Source organism: Pseudophryne corroboree, chromosome 12, assembly GCF_028390025.1.
Source record: "Pseudophryne corroboree isolate aPseCor3 chromosome 12, aPseCor3.hap2, whole genome shotgun sequence".
Taxonomy (NCBI): Eukaryota; Metazoa; Chordata; class Amphibia; order Anura; family Myobatrachidae; genus Pseudophryne; species Pseudophryne corroboree.
This window is the reverse complement of record NC_086455.1, coordinates 1000655-1018849: the sequence shown is the minus strand read 5'-3', so window position 1 is coordinate 1018849 and position 18195 is coordinate 1000655. Positions and strand designations below refer to the sequence as shown.

The 18195-nt window shown below is 51.0% G+C and overlaps 1 protein-coding gene across 1 annotated transcript in view; it reads right to left on the bottom strand.

The window, feature by feature from the left end:
- Positions 1 to 14563, bottom strand: part of MUC1 (mucin 1, cell surface associated) — a 50488-nt gene extending 35925 nt beyond the window's left edge. The window contains exon 1 of the mRNA XM_063946621.1: positions 14466 to 14563. Coding sequence (XP_063802691.1) covers positions 14466 to 14526 — 61 coding nt within the window. The 5' untranslated portion in view covers positions 14527 to 14563. The remainder of the gene's footprint in view (positions 1 to 14465) is intronic.
- Between the last annotated feature and the right edge of the window lie 3632 nt (positions 14564 to 18195).

Here is an 18195-nt window from a genome sequence, read left to right as displayed (position 1 = left end):
TCTTCTGGAAAATGACCTGGTGACATGAAGTTATATGTGCGTCCTCTGGAAGATGACCTGTGACATGAAGCTATATGTGCGTCCTCTGGAGGATGACCTGGTGACATGAAGCTATATGTGCGTCCTCTGGAAGATGACCTGGTGACATGAAGCTATATGTGCGTCTTCTGGAGGATGACCTGGTGACATGAAGCTATATGCGTCCTCTGGAGGATGACCTGGTAACATGAAGCTATATGTGCGTCCTCTGGAGGATGACCTGGTGACATGAAGCTATATGTGCGTCTTCTGGAAGATGATCTGGTGACATGAAGGTATATGTGCGTCCTCTGGAAGATGATCTGGTGACATGAAGTTATATGTGCGTCCTCTGGAGGATGATCTGGTGACATGAAGCTATATGTGCGTCTTCTGGAGGATGACCTGGTGACATGAAGCTATATGTGCGTCCTCTGGAAGATGACCTGGTGACATGAAGCTATATGTGCGTCTTCTGGAGGATGACCTGGTAACATGAAGCTATATGTGCGTCCTCTGGAAGATGACCTGGTGACATGAAGCTATATGTGCGTCCTCTGGAAGATGATCTGGTGACATGAAGCTATATGTGCGTCCTCTGGAAGATGATCTGGTGACATGAAGCTATATGTGCGTCTTCTGGAGGATGATCTGGTGACATGAAGCTATATGCGTCCTCTGGAAGATGATCTGGTGACATGAAGCTATATGTGTGTCCTCTGGAAGATGACCTGGTGGCATGAAGCTATATGTGCGTCTTCTGGAGGATGACCTGGTGACATGAAGCTATATGTGCGTCCTCTGGAAGATGACCTGGTGGCATGAAGCTATATGTGCGTCTTCTGGAGGATGACCTGGTGACATGAAGCTATATGTGCGTGCTCTGGAAGATGACCTGGTGGCATGAAGCTATATGTGCGTCTTCTGGAGGATGACCTGGTGACATGAAGCTATATGTGCGTCTTCTGGAAAATGATCTGGTGACATGAAGGTATATGTGCGTCCTCTGGAAGATGATCTGGTGACATGAAGCTATATGTGCGTCCTCTGGAAGATGACCTGGTGACATGAAGCTACATGTGTGTCCTCTGGAGGATGATCTGGTGACATGAAGCTATATGTGCGTCTTCTGGAGGATGATCTGGTGACATGAAGCTATATGTGCGTCTTCTGGAGGATGATCTGGTGACATGAAGCTATATGTGCGTCCTCTGGAAGATGACCTGGTGACATGAAGCTATATGTGCGTCTTCTGGAGGATGATCTGGTGACATGAAGCTATATGTGCGTCCTCTGGAGGATGACTTGGTGACATGGAGCTATATGTGCGTCCTCTGGAGGATGACCTGGTGACATGGAGCTATATGTGCGTCCTCTGGACCTATTATCAGCGGTACTGTATATATAGTATTGGTATATAACATTTCTCCGACGCATTCCAGCGACTTCTCCTCTGCGGCATACTCCATGCCGTTGCTGCCAGTGACGGGCTGCTGTGCCATGCACATGAGCAGAGTGGCCATTGTGTATGTGACGTACACTTACACCCGTCAGGGGCTTGAAGGGTTTGCTGAGGCCAGAGAGGTGGCTGCTGGGTCCACATTGCTGGTTGCTGTATAGAAGGCATAGGCGGTACAGTGACACACTTAGCTTACCGCTGTGTGCTCAGCAGGGATAGTAGCACATAACCCCTTTATACAGTGATAAAGTCACGTTAAATGGGGCCCATAGAATTTTACCAGGTAAAACAAATTAACAATAAAGTAGAGGAGATGTTTGGTAACTAGGATGTAAGATGCTGCCTCACTCAGGCTGACTTATTTCTGACTCTGTTTCACTTCAGTAGTCATGCCTGGCCTGCGTTTCATAAGCTCAGTGTCTCCTGCCAAAACTACTGAGCTGCCTGTGCTCCTACATTACAGAGCAGAGAGAGGAGAAGACATATGGGAGGCGAGAGAGAGGACAGAGTATCCCGGGAGAGAGAGGACAGAGTATCCCGGGAGAAAGAGGATGGAGTATCCCGGGAGAGAGAGGGAGGACAGAGTATCCTGGGAGAGAGAGAGAGACGACAGAGTATCCCGGGAGAGAGAGAGAGAACAGAGTATCCCGGGAGAGAGAGAGGACAGTGTATCCCGGGAGAGAGAGGACAGAGTATCCCGGGAGAGAGAGAGAGGACAGAGTATCCCGGGAGAGAGAGGACAGAGTATCCCGGGAGAGAGAGAGAGGACAGAGTATCCCGGGAGAGAAAGGACAGAGTATCCCGGGAGAGAGAGAGAGAGAGGACAGAGTATCCCGGGAGAGAGAGAGAGGACAGAGTATCCCGGGAGAGAGAGAGAGGACAGAGTATCCCGGGAGAGAGAGAGAGAGAGGACGAAGTATCCCGGGAGGGAGAGAGAGAGGACGAAGTATCCTGGGAGAGAGAGAGAGAGAGAGAGAGGACGGAGTATCCCGGGAGAGAGAGAGAGGACAGAGTATCCCGGGAGAGAGAGGACGGAGTATCCCGGGAGAGAGAGGGAGGACAGAGTATCCCGGGAGAGAGAGGGAGGACAGAGTATCCCAGGAGAGAGAGAGAGGACAGAGTATCCCGGGAGAGAGAAGACAGAGTATCCCAGGAGAGAGAAGACAGAGTATCCCGGGAGAGAGAAGACAGAGTATCCCGGGAGAGAGAGAGAAGACAGAGTATCCCGGGAGAGAGAGAGAAGACAGAGTATCCCGGGAGAGAGAGGACAGAGTATCCCGGGAGAGAGAAGACAGAGTATCCTGGGAGAAAGAGAGAAGACAGAGTATCCCGGGAGAGAGAGAGAACAGAGTATCCCAGGAGAGAGAGGACAGAGTATCCCGAGAGAGAGAGAGAGAGGACAGAGTATCCCGGGAGAGAAAGGACAGAGTATCCCGGGAGAGAGAGAGAGGACAGAGTATCCCGGGAGAGAGAGAGAGGACAGAGTATCTCGGGGGAGAGAGAGAGAGGACAGAGTATCCCGGGAGAGGGAGAGAGAGAGAGGACGAAGTATCCCGGGAGAGAGAGAGGACGAAGTATCCCGGGAGAGAGAGAGAGAGGACGGAGTATCCCGGGAGAGAGAGAGAGAGAGGACGAAGTATCCCGGGAGAGAGAGGACAGAGTATCTCGGGAGAGAGAGGACAGTGTATCCCGGGAGAGAGAGGACGGAGTATCCCGGGAGAGAGAGGGAGGAGAGAGTATCCCAGGAGAGAGAGGGAGGACAGAGTATCCCGGGAGAGAGAGGGAGGACAGAGTATCCCGGGAGAGAGAGGGAGGACAGAGTATCCCGGGAGAGAGAGAGAGGACAGAGTATCCCGAGAGAGAGGACAGAGTATCCCGGAAGAGAGAGAGAGGACAGAGTATCCCGAGAGAGAGAGGACGAAGTATCCCAGGGGGAGAGAGAGAGGACAGAGTATCCCGGGAGAGAGAGAGAGGACAGAGTATCTCGGGAGAGAGAGAGAGAGGACAGAGTATCCCGGGAGAGAGAGAGAGGACGAAGTATCCCGGGAGAGAGAGAGGACGAAGTATCCCGGGAGAGAGAGAGAGAGGACGGAGTATCCCGGGAGAGAGAGAGAGAGGACGAAGTATCCCGGGAGAGAGAGGACAGAGTATCTCGGGAGAGAGAGGACAGTGTATCCCGGGAGAGAGAGGACGGAGTATCCCGGGAGAGAGAGGGAGGAGAGAGTATCCCAGGAGAGAGAGGGAGGACAGAGTATCCCGGGAGAGAGAGGGAGGACAGAGTATCCCGGGAGAGAGAGGGAGGACAGAGTATCCCGGGAGAGAGAGAGAGGACAGAGTATCCCGAGAGAGAGGACAGAGTATCCCGGAAGAGAGAGAGAGGACAGAGTATCCCGAGAGAGAGAGGACGAAGTATCCCAGGGGGGAGAGAGAGGACTGAGTATCCCGGGAGAGAGAGGACAGAGTATCCCGGGAGAGAGAAGACAGAGTATCCCGGGAGAGAGAGAGAAGACAGAGTATCCCGGGAGAGAGAGAGAGGACAGAGTATCCCGGGAGAGAGAGGACAGAGTATCCCGGGAGAGAGAGAGGACAGAGTATCCCGGGAGAGAGAGAGAGAGGACAGAGTATCCCGGAAGAGAGAGAGGACAGAGTATCCCGGGAGAGAGAGAGAGGACAGAGTATCCCGGGAGAGAGAAAGAGGACAGAGTATCCCGGGAGAGAGAGAGAGGACAGATTATCCCGGGAGAGAGAGAGAGAGAGGACGAAGTATCCCGGGAGAGAGAGAGGACGAAGTATCCCGGGAGAGAGAGAGAGGACGAAGTATCCCGGGAGAGAGAGAGAGGACAGAGTATCCCGGGAGAGAGAGAGAGGACAGAGTATCCCGGGAGAGAGAGGACAGAGTATCCCGGGAGAGAGAGAGGACAGAGTATCCCGGGAGAGAGAGAGAGAGGACAGAGTATCCCGGAAGAGAGAGAGGACAGAGTATCCCGGGAGAGAGAGAGAGGACAGAGTATCCCGGGAGAGAGAAAGAGGACAGAGTATCCCGGGAGAGAGAGAGAGGACAGATTATCCCGGGAGAGAGAGAGAGAGAGGACGAAGTATCCCGGGAGAGAGAGAGGACGAAGTATCCCGGGAGAGAGAGAGAGGACGAAGTATCCCGGGAGAGAGAGAGGACGGAGTATCCCGGGAGAGAGAGAGAGGACGAAGTATCCCGGGAGAGAGAGAGAGGACAGAGTATCCCGGGAGAGAGAGGACAGTGTATCCCGGGAGAGAGAGGACGGAGTATCCCGGGAGAGAGAGGGAGGACAGAGTATCCCGGGAGAGAGAGGGAGGACAGAGTATCCCGGGAGAGAGAGGGAGGACAGAGTATCCCGGGAGAGAGAGAGAGGACAGAGTATCCCGAGAGAGTGGACAGAGTATCCCGGAAGAGAGGACAGAGTATCCCGGGAGAGAGAGAGAGGACGAAGTATCCCGGGAGAGAGAGAGAGGACTGAGTATCCCGGGAGAGAGAGCACAGAGTATCCAGAGAGAGAGAGAGGACAGAGTATCCCGGGGGAAGAGAGAGAGAGGGGACAGAGTATCCTGGGAGAGAGAGAAGAGGGAGAAGAGGGGATTGCACCTTACCCCCATTATGTAGCTGTATATACTTGGGGGAAAATAGAATCTCTGATACATTGATATGGGATCATTGCTGCCAGTTCCCTGCATGGGGTACGAGGCACAGTGAACCCTATGGATCATCGCTGCCAGTTCCCTGCATGGGGTATGAGGCACAGTGATCCCTATGGTTCATTGCTGTCAGTTCCCTGCATGGGGTCTGAGGCACAGTGATCCCTATGGATCATCGCTGCCAGTTCCCTACATGGGGTGTGAGGCACAGTGATCCCTATGGATCATCGCTGCCAGTTCCCTGCATGGGGTGTGAGGCACAGTGATCCCTATGGATCATCGCTGCCAGTTCCCTGCATGGGGTATGAGGCACAGTGATCCCTATGGATCATCGCTGCCAGTTCCCTGCATGGGATGTGAGGCACAGTGATCCCTATGGCTCATCGCTGCCAGTTCCCTGCATGGGGTGTGAGGCACAGTGATCCCTATGGATCATCGCTGCCAGTTCCCTGCATGGGGTGTGAGGCACAGTGATCCCTATGGCTACAGGCATTATCATATAAGAATTTTCTTGGCCACTTATATGGAAGCACATGACACGGGAAAGCCCGGAGAAGTGTCCGCGTCTTCTCATCTGTAAGTAGATCTTACTGACTGCTCTGGGGCTCACTGTCAGTCACTGTCACGCGGTCTCGCTCATAGGTGTAAAGCTTTGGACACACTGTCAGTCACTGTCACGCGGTGCCGCTCATAGGTGTAAAGCTTTGGACACATTGTCAGTCACTGTCACGCGGTGCCGCTCATAGGTGTAAAGCTTTGGACACACTGTCAGTCACTGTCACGCGGTGCCGCTCATAGGTGTAAAGCTTTGGACACACTGTCAGTCACTGTCACGCAGTCTCGCTCATAGGTGTAAAGCTTTGGACACACTGTCAGTCACTGTCACGCGGTCTTGCTCATAGGTGTAAAGCTTTGGACACACTGTCAGTCACTGTCACGCGGTGCCGCTCATAGGTATAAAGCTTTGGACACACTGTCAGTCACTGTCACGCGGTGCCGCTCATAGGTGTAAAGCTTTGGACACACTGTCAGTCACTGTCACGCGGTGCCGCTCATAGGTATAAAGCTTTGGACACACTGTCAGTCACTGTCACACGGTCTCGCTCATAGGTGTAAAGCTTTGGACACACTGTCAGTCACTGTCACACGGTCTCGCTCATAGGTGTAAAGCTTTGGACACACTGTCAGTCACTGTCACGCGGTCTCGCTCATAGGTGTAAAGCTTTGGACACACTGTCAGTCACTGTCACACGGTCTCGCTCATAGGTGTAAAGCTATGGACACACTGTCAGTCACTGTCACGCGGTCTCGCTCATGGTGTAAAGCTTTGGACACACTGTCAGTCACTGTCACGCGGTCTCGCTGATAGGTATAAAGCTTTGGACACACTGTCAGTCACTGTCACGCGGTGCCGCTCATAGGTGTAAAGCTTTGGACACACTGTCAGTCACTGTCACGCGGTGCCGCTCATAGGTGTAAAGCTTTGGACACACTGTCAGTCACTGTCACGCAGTCTCGCTCATAGGTGTAAAGCTTTGGACACACTGTCAGTCACTGTCACGCGGTCTCACTCATAGGTGTAAAGCTTTGGACACACTGTCAGTCACTGTCACGCGGTCTTGCTCATAGGTATAAAGCTTTGGACACACTGTCAGTCACTGTCACACGGTCTCGCTCATAGGTGTAAAGCTTTGGACACACTGTCAGTCACTGTCACACGGTCTCGCTCATAGGTGTAAAGCTTTGGACACACTGTCAGTCACTGTCACGCGGTCTCGCTGATAGGTATAAAGCTTTGGACACACTGTCAGTCACTGTCACGCTGTCTCGCTCATAGGTATAAAGCTTTGGACACACTGTCAGTCACTGTCACGCGGTGCCGCTCATAGGTGTAAAGCTTTGGACACACTGTCAGTCACTGTCACGCGGTCTCGCTCATAGGTATAAAGCTTTGGACACTGTCAGTCACTGTCACGTGGTGTCGCTGACAGGTGTAAAGCTTTGGGTTCACTGTCAGTCACTGTCACGCGGTCTCGCTCATAGGTGTAAAGCTTTGGACACACTGTCAGTCACTGTCTCGCTCATAGGTGTAAAGCTTTGGACACACTGTTAGTCACTGTCGCACGGTCTCGCTCATAGGTGTAAAGCTTTGCACACACTGTCAGTCACTATCACGCGGTCTCGCTCATGGTGTAAAGCTTTGGACACACTGTCAGTCACTGTCAAACGGTGTCGCTCACAGGTGTAAAGCTTTGGGTTCACTGTCAGTCACTGTCACGCGGTGTCGCTCATAGGTGTAAAGCTTTGGACACACTGTCAGTCACTGTCACGCGGTGTCGCTCACAGGTGTAAAGCTTTGGGTTCACTGTCAGTCACTGTCATGCGGTCTCGCTCATAGGTGTAAAGCTTTGCACACACTGTCAGTCACTATCACGCGGTCTCGCTCATGGTGTAAAGCTTTGGACACACTGTCAGTCACTGTCACGCGGTGTCGCTCATAGGTGTAAAGCTTTGGACACACTGTCAGTCACTGTCACGCAGTGTCGCTCACAGGTGTAAAGCTTTGGACACACTGTCAGTCACTGTCACGCGGTGTCGCTCACAGGTGTAAAGCTTTGGGTTCACTGTCAGTCACTGTCACGCGGTCTCGCTCATAGGTGTAAAGCTTTGGACACACTGTCAGATGCGTTTGGGTCTATCTGGAAATCGCAGGCACCAATATCTGAGTTACTCACATAAAGGTTTTATTTTTCAGATCCGGATTTTCTGCCACGCCCCGCTGCGTATGTCGCACACAGGGAGGGTGACGTAGTGACAGGACAACATGGAAATATGGCAGATTACTGAGAACGCACACTCTAGATATCGGGAGATTGTGGCCGGGATTTTTGGTTTAGGACGATAGATTGCAAAACCGTACGTGGGCAGATTTTCCACAATTGTCAGGCGAAACGATCGTTCGTACACAATAACCTGGCTTCCGATTATTGGCAAATCAGCCCAATAACTGTATAGTGTGTACCTAGCGTTACTGTCACATCCCCCTGACAGGAGTAGGTGCGCAGGTATGTACCATGTGACAGCGTCTGCGGATCCCCTGTGCCTCCGCTGACTCTGTAATTAGCGGATCAGCAGCCGGACACAGCAGTGACCAGGCAGAGCTGGGGGAAGGGCGCTTACAGCTGACACAACAGCAGCCGAGGAAACGTTCCGCCAGGAGAAAGTCAGGGTAAATAAGGGTGTAGACTGCAGCACATAAACAGCCAGCAGCCGGAAACTTCCGGACACAAACTAGCAGAACATTCTAACCCAGATCCTCACATGATAGAACATTCTACCCGGAAATCACATTATAGAGCATTCTACCCGGAAATCACATTATAGAACATTCTACCCGGAAATCACATTATCAAACATTCTAACCCAGATCCTCACATTATAGAACATTCTACACGGAAATCACTTTATAGAACAGTCTACCCGGAAATCACATTATAGAGCATTCTACCCGGAAATCACATTATAGAACATTCTACCCGGAAATCACATTATCAAACATTCTAACCCAGATCCTCACATTATAGAACATTCTACACGGAAATCACTTTATAGAACAGTCTACCCGGAAATCACATTATAGAACATTCTACCCGGAAATCACAGTATAGGACACTCTACCCGGACATTACATTATAGAATATTCTCCCCAGATACCACATTATAGAACATTCTACCCGGAAATCACATTATAGAACATTCTACCCGAACATTACATTATAGAACATTCTAACCCAGATCCTCACATCATAGAACATTCTACCCAGAAATCACATTATAAAACATTCTACCTGGAAATCACATTATAGAACATTCTACCTGGAAATCACATTATAGAACATTCTACCCGAACATTACATTATAGAACATTCTAACCCAGATCCTCACATTATAGAACATTCTACCCAGAAATTACATTATAGAACATTCTACCCGGAAGTCACATTATAGAACATTCTACCAAGAAACCACATTATAGAACATTCTACCCAGAAACCACATTATAGAACACTCTACCCGGAAATTACATTATAGAACATTCTCACCTGAAATCACATTATAGAACATTCTAACCCAGATCCTCACATTATAGAACATTCTACCTGGAAATCGCATTATAGAACATTCTCCGGAGGAATCATATTATAGAACATTTTCCTCAGACATCACATTATAGAACATTCTCCCCAAACATCATATTATAGAACATTCTGCCCAGACATCACATTATAGAACATTCTGCCCAGACATCACATTATAGAACATTCTGCCCAGACGTCACATTATAGAATATTCTGCCCAGACGTCACATTATAGAACATTCTGCCCAGACGTCACATTATAGAATATTCTGCCCAGACGTCACATTATAGAACATTCTGCCCAGACGTCACATTATAGAACATTCTCCCAAGACATCTTATTATGGAACGTTCTCCCCAGACATTACATTATGGAATGTTCTGCCCAGACATCATATTATAGAACATTCTAACCGGAAATCACATTATAGAACATTCTAACCGGAAATCACATTATAGAACATTCTAACTGTAAATCACATTATAGAACATTCTACCCCGAAATCACATTATAGAACATTCTAACCCAGATCCTCACATTATAGAACATTCTCCCCAGACATCAAATATAAAACATTCTCTGGAGGAATCATATTATAGAACATTCTCCCCAGACATGACAGTATAAAACATTCTCCCCAGACATCACATTATAGAACATTCTGCCAAGACATCACATTATAGAACATTCTCCCCAGATATCACTTTATAGAACATTCTCCCCAGACATCACATTATAGAACATTCTACCCGGAAATAACAGTATAGAACATTCTACCTGGAAATCACAGTATAGGACACTCTACCCGGACATTACATTATAGAATATTCTCCCCAGATACCACATTATAGAGCATTCTACCCGGAAATCACATTATAGAACATTCTACCCGAACATTACATTATAGAACATTCTAACCCAGATCTTCACATCATAGAACATTCTACCCGGAAATCACATTATAAAACATTCTACCCGGAAATCACATTATAGAACATTCTACCTGGAAATCACATTATAGAACATTCTACCCGAACATTACATTATAGAACATTCTAACCCAGATCCTCACATTAAAGAACATTCTACCTAGAAATTACATTATAGAACATTCTACCCGGAAGTCACATTATGGAACATTCTACGCAGAAACCACATTATAGAACATTCTACCCAGAAACCACATTATAGAACACTCTACCCGGAAATTACATTATAGAACATTCTCACCTGAAGTCACATTATAGAACATTCTAACCCAGATCCTCACATTATAGAACATTCTACCTGGAAATCACATTATAGAACATTCTCCGGAGGAATCATATTATAGAACATTTTCCTCAGACATCGCATTATAGAACATTCTCCCCAAACATCATATTATAGAACATTCTGCCCAGACATCACATTATAGAACAGTCTGCCCAGACATCACATTATAGAACATTCTGCCCAGACGTCACATTATAGAATATTCTGCCCAGACGTCACATTATAGAACATTCTCCCAAGACATCTTATTATGGAACGTTCTCCCCAGACATCACATTATGGAATGTTCTGCCCAGACATCACATTATAGAACATTCTAACCGGAAATCACATTATAGAACATTCTAACCGGAAATCACATTATAGAACATTCTAACTGTAAATCACATTATAGAACATTCTACCCCGAAATCACATTATAGAACATTCTACCAGGAAATCACATTATAGAACATTCTAACCCAGATCCTCACATTATAGAACATTCTCCCCAGACATCAAATATAAAACATTCTCTGGAGGAATCATATTATAGAACATTCTCCCCAGACATGACAGTATAAAACATTCTCCCCAGACATCACATAATAGAACATTCTGCCGAGACATCACATTATAGAACATTCTCCCCAGATATCACTTTATAGAACATTCTCCCCAGACATCACATTATAGAACATTCTGCCCAGACATGACATTATGGAACATTCTGCCCAGACATCACATTATAGAACATTCTAACTGGAAATCACATTATAGAACATTCTGCCCAGACATGACATTATAGAACATTCTGCCCAGACATCACATTATGGAACATTCTCTGGAGGAATTATATTATAGAACATTTTCCTCAGACATCACATTATAGAACATTCTGCCCAGACATCACATTATAGAACATTCTGCCCAGACATCACATTATAGAACATTCTGCCCAGACATCACATTATAGAACATTCTGCCAAGACATGACATTATGGAACATTATGGATAGAAGATGACATTTCTATGACATGATATCTCATTGACAGAACTATGGAAGAGTCACGTTGAGATTCCAGTCCAGACACATTAATAGTAATATAGCCGGAGCCAAGCAATATGAGCCGCAGTTCTCCAAAGAACGTTCCGGCTACATCGTCTTTCTACAGAACATGTAACTTTTCTCATCGCACAACACACAGTGATGGGAACTTCTCAGTGTAGAACATTCTGCACCAGGAAAGACTCTAATATCTCAGGACTTTCTGACATCACCTACAGAATATAACAAACCATAGGGGCTCTAATATCTATTCTGATAGATCCTCACCCAATGCCCTAATACGGGACCCACTCCCAATGCCCTAATACGGGACCCACTCCCAATGCCCTAATATGGGACCCACTCCCAATGCCCTAATACGGGACCCACTCCCAATGCCCTAATATGGGACCCACTCCCAATGCCCTAATACGGGACCCACTTCCAATGCCCTAATACAGGACCCACTCCCAATGCCCTAATACGGGACCCACTCCCAATGCCCTAATGCAGGGCCCACTCCCAATGCCCTAATGCAGGGCCCACTCCCAATGCCCTAATACGTGACCCACTCCCAATGCCCTAATGCAGGGCCCACTCCCAATGCCCTAATGCAGGGCCCACTCCCTATGCCCTAATACGGGACCCACTCCCAATGCCCTAATACGGGACCCACTCCCAATACCCTAATACGGGACCCACTCCCAATGCCCTAATACGGGACCCACTCCCAATGCCCTAATACGGGACCCACTCCCAATGCCCTAATACGGGACCCACTCCCAATGCCCTAATACGGGACCCACTTCCAATGCCCTAATACGGGACCCACTCCCAATGCCCTAATGCAGGGCCCACTCCCAATGCCTTAATGCAGGGCCCTCTCCCAATGCCCTAATACGTGACCCACTCCCAATGCCCTAATGCAGGGCCCACTCCCAATGCCCTAATGCAGGGCCCACTCCCAATGCCCTAATACGGAACCCACTCCCAATGCCCTAATACGGGACCCACTCCCAATGCCCTAATACGGGACCCACTCCCAATGCCCTAATACGGGACCCACTCCCAATGTCCTAATGCAGGGCCCACTCCCAATGCCCTAATACGTGACCCACTCCCAATGCCCTAATACGTGACCCACTCCCAATGCTCTAATACGGGACCCACTCCCAATGCCCTAATACGTGACCCACTCCCAATGCTCTAATACGGGACCCACTCCCAATGCCCTAATACGGGACCCACTCCCCTAATACGGGACCCACTCCCAGTGCCCTAATAGGGGACCCACTCCCAGTGCCCTAATAGGGGACCCACTCCCAGTGCCCTAATACGGGACCCACTCCCAATGCCCTAATACGGGACCCACTCCCAATGCCCTAATGCAGGGCCCACTCCCAATGCCCTAATACGTGACCCACTCCCAATGCCCTAATACGTGACCCACTCCCAATGCCCTAATGCAGGGACCACTCCCAATACCCTAATACGGGACCCACTCCCAATGCCCTAATACGGGACCCACTCCCAATGCCCTAATACGTGACCCACTCCCAATGCCCTAATACGGGACACACTCCCAATGCCCTAATACGGGACCCACTCCCAATGCCCTAATGCAGGGCCCACTCCCAATGCCCTAATACGGGACCCACTCCCAATGCCCTAATACGGGACCCACTCCCAATGCCCTAATACGGGACCCTCATCCAGTGCCCTAATCATCCAATTCCCTTATGAGACCCTCACCCAGTGCCCCGATATGGGACCCTCACCAAGTGCCCCGATATGGGACCCTCACCTAATGCCCTGATATGGGACCCTCACCCAGTGCCCCGATATGGGACCCTCACCTAATGCCCTGATATGGGACCCTCACCTAGTGTCCTGATATGGGACCCTCACCCAGTGCCCCGATATGGGACCCTCACCCAGTGCCCTGATATGGGACCCTCACCCAGTGTCCTGATATGGGACCCTCACCCAGTGCCCCGATATGGGACCCTCACCTAATGCCCTGATATGGGACCCTCACCCAGTGCCCTGATATGGGACCCTCACCCAGGGCCCCGATATGGGACCCTCACCCAGTGTCCTGATATGGGACCCTCACCCAGTGCCCTGATATGGGACCCTCACCCAGTGCCCTGATATGGGACCCTCACCCAGTGCCCTGATATGGGACCCTCACCCAATGTCCTGATATGGGACCCTCACCCAATGTCCTGATATGGGACCCTCACCCAGTGCCCTGATATGGGACCCTCACCCAATGTCCTGATATGGGACCCTCACCCAATGTCCTGATATGGGACCCTCACCCAATGTCCTGATATGGGACCCTCACCCAGTGCCCTGATATGGGACCCTCACCCAGTGCCCTGATATGGGACCCTCACCCAGTGCCCCGATATGGGACCCTCACCCAATGTCCTGATATGGGACCCTCACCCAGTGCCCTGATATGGGACCCTCACCCAGTGCCCTGATATGGGACCCTCACCCAGTGCCCTGATATGGCCTGATATGGGACCCTCACCCAGTGCCCTGATATGGGACCCTCACCCAGTGTCCTGATATGGGACCCTCACCTAATACCCTGATATGGGACCCTCACCCAGTGTCCTGATATGGGACCCTCACCCAGTGTCCTGATATGGGACCCTCACCCAGTGTCCTGATATGGGACCCTCACCCAGTGTCCTGATATGGGACCCTCACCTAATACCCTGATATGGGACCCTCACCCAGTGCCCTGATATGGGACCCTCACCCAGTGCTGTAGAGATCCCCTGCCCACTCCCATACATCTTCGGCCAGAACTTGTAAAGCCCCTCTACCCATCCAGCCACCCTCCGCCCCCCGCCTGGCACTTACTGAGGACATGAGACGCAGAGAGCAGGGCCAGGACCACCCCGATAATCCTGCAGTGATCCATCCTCTCCGGCCGTTTGCTGGAAGTGTGATGCGATGCAGCTGCCTGTGACTTTATGACACAGTCACCTGTGAGCAGGTGGATCTAGCCCCGCCCCCTGCCCCAGACCTGTGCTATAGGCTCAGCCCCTGTGTCACTCAGAGAAGGACAGACCAGTGAGGTCACAAAGCAAATTTACTCAGCTCTATTCTTAGAAACCAGATACCTGTCAGTACTGCACCTTAACCCCTTCCTCACCCTGCATGTCCTGGGCCTGCGTTCCTGCTGTGACCTGAGGGGGCTCCAGGCTGCACCCTCCACTGCTCTGCAGGGCTAGGGGTATCCCTGTGGGACTGGTGCTGGCTGCGTAACCGGCGGCTAATCCCACATTTCCTCTACACGGCACACAGGCGTCCAGCACAGGACTGAACATCCTGAGACCGTACTCATGTGCCGCACCGCTCTCACCATTTGGAGTATTTCCTGCGAGACGTTGCTCTGTGCTGTGGACAGTGGCTCTGGCTGGGGTGGGGCCCCATAGCCAGAAAGTGTCCCCCACGTGCTGCCAGGCTGATGGAGTCCTGTGTAACCTCTGCTGGTGGTTCTATGTGAGGTATAGGCGTACACTACATTACCGGCGGGCAACTGATAGTTGGGTACGCCCGTCTTCTATATGGTCCTAGGTGTATAGGGTCAGTGACCGCAGTCCTGGGGGTGACCTGCTAGTGGTTCTATGTGAGGTAAAACTCTCCCTGGTGAGCGGCACATGGTAATCTATGTGCACGGTACACAGTAACCACCTCAGTTCCTCTCCCTGGTGAGCGGCACATGGTGATCTACGTGCACGGTACACAGGAACCACCTCAGTTCCTCTCCCTGGTGAGCGGCACATGGTGATCTATGTGCACGGTACACAGTAACCTCCTCAGTTCCTCTCCCTGGTCAGCGGCACATGGTGATCTACGTGCACGGTACACAGTAACCACCTCAGTTCCTCTCCCTGGTCTGCGGCACATGGTGATCTATGTGCACGGTACACAGGAACCACCTCAGTTCCTCTCCCTGGTGAGCGGCACATGGTGATCTATGTGCACGGTACACAGTAACCACCTCAGTTCCTCTCCCTGGTCTGCGGCACATGGTGATCTATGTGCACGGTACACAGTAACCACCTCAGTTCCTCTCCCTGGTGAGCGGCACATGGTGATCTATGTGCACGGTACACAGTAACCACCTCAGTTCCTCTCCCTGGTGAGCGGCACATGGTGATCTATGTGCACGGTACACAGTAACCTCCTCAGTTCCTCTCCCTGGTGAGCGGCACATGGTGATCTATGTGCACGGTACACAGTAACCTCCTCAGTTCCTCTCCCTGGTCAGCGGCACATGGTGATCTACGTGCACGGTACACAGTAACCTCCTCAGTTCCTCTCCCTGGTGAGCGGCACATGGTGATCTATGTGCACGGTACACAGGAACCTCCTCAGTTCCTCTCCCTGGTGAGCGGCACATGGTGATCTATGTGCACGGTACACAGTAACCTCCTCAGTTCCTCTCCCTGGTGAGCGGCACATGGTGATCTATGTGCACGGTACACAGTAACCTCCTCAGTTTCTCTCCCTGGTGAGCGGCACACGGTGATCTATGTGCACGGTACACAGGAACCACCTCAGTTCCTCTCCCTGGTGAGCGGCACATGGTGATCTATGTGCACGGTACACAGTCACCTCCTCAGTTCCCCTCCCTGGTGAGCGGCACATGGTGAGCTACGTGCACGGTACACAGTAACCTCCTCAGTTCCTCTCCCTGGTGAGCGGCACATGGTGATCTATGTGCACGGTACACAGTAACCACCTCAGTTCCTCTCCCTGGTGAGCGGCACATGGTGATCTATGGTCACGGTACACAGTCACCACCTCAGTTCCTCTCCCTGGTGAGCGGCACATGGTGATCTATGTGCACGGTGCACAGTCACCTCCTCAGTTCCTCTCCCTGGTGAGCGGCACATGGTGATCTATGTGCACGGTACACAGTAACCACCTCAGTTCCTCTCCCTGGTGAGCGGCACATGGTGATCTATGTGCACGGTACACAGTCACCACCTCAGTTCCTCTCCCTGGTGAGCGGCACATGGTGATCTATGTGCACGGTACACAGTCACCTCCTCAGTTCCTCTCCCTGGTGAGCGGCCCATGGTGATCTATGTGCACGGTACACAGTAACCTCCTCAGTTCCTCTCCCTGGTGAGCGGCACATGGTGATCTATGTGCACGGTACACAGTCACCACCTCAGTTCCTCTCCCTGGTGAGCGGCACATGGTGATCTATGTGCACGGTACACAGTAACCTCCTCAGTTCCTCTCCCTGGTGAGCGGCACATGGTGATCTATGTGCACGGTACACAGTCACCTCCTCAGTTCCTCTCCCTGGTGAGCGGCACATGGTGATCTATGTGCACGGTACACAGTAACCTCCTCAGTTCCTCTCCCTGGTGAGTGGCACATGGTGATCTATGTGCACGGTACACAGTAACCTCCTCAGTTCCTCTCCCTGGTGAGCGGCACATTGTGATCTATGTGCACGGTACACAGTAACCTCCTCAGTTCCTCTCCCTGGTGAGCGGCACATGGTGATCTATGTGCACGGTACACAGTAACCTCCTCAGTTCCTCTCCCTGGTGAGCGGCACATGGTGATCTATGTGCACGGTACACAGTAACCACCTCAGTTCCTCTCCCTGGTGAGCGGCACATGGTGATCTATGTGCACGGTACACAGTAACCACCTCAGTTCCTCTCCCTGATGAGCGGCACATGGTGATCTATGTGCACGGTACACAGTAACCTCCTCAGTTCCTCTCCCTGGTGAGCGGCACATGGTGATCTATGTGCACGGTACACAGGAAACTCCTCAGTTCCTCTCCCTGGTGAGCGGCACATGGTGATCTATGTGCACGGTACACAGTAACCACCTCAGTTCCTCTCCCTGGTGAGCGGCACATGGTGATCTATGTGCACGGTACATAGTAACCTCCTCAGTTCCTCTCCCTGGTGAGCGGCACATGGTGATCTATGTGCACGGTACACAGTAACCTCCTCAGTTCCTCTCCCTGGTGAGCGGCACATGGTGATCTATGTGCACGGTACACAGGAATCTCCTCAGTTCCTCTCCCTGGTGAGCGGCACATGGTGATCTATGTGCACGGTACACAGTAACCACCTCAGTTCCTCTCCCTGGTGAGCGGCACATGGTGATCTATGTGCACGGTACACAGGAACCACCTCAGTTCCTCTCCCTGGTGAGCGGCACATGGTGATCTATGTGCACGGTACACAGTCACCTCCTCAGTTCCTCTCCCTGGTGAGCGGCACATGGTGATCTATGTGCACGGTACCCAGTAATCTCCTCAGTTCCTCTCCCTGGTGAGCGGCACATGGTGATCTATGTGCACGGTACACAGGAACCACCTCAGTTCCTCTCCCTGGTGAGCGGCACATGGTGATCTATGTGCACGGTACCCAGTAATCTCCTCAGTTCCTCTCCCTGGTGAGCGGCACATGGTGATCTATGTGCACGGTACACAGTCACCTCCTCAGTTCCTCTCCCTGGTGAGCGGCACATGGTGATCTATGTGCACGGTACCCAGTAACCTCCTCAGTTCCTCTCCCTGGTGAGCGGCACATGGTGATCTATG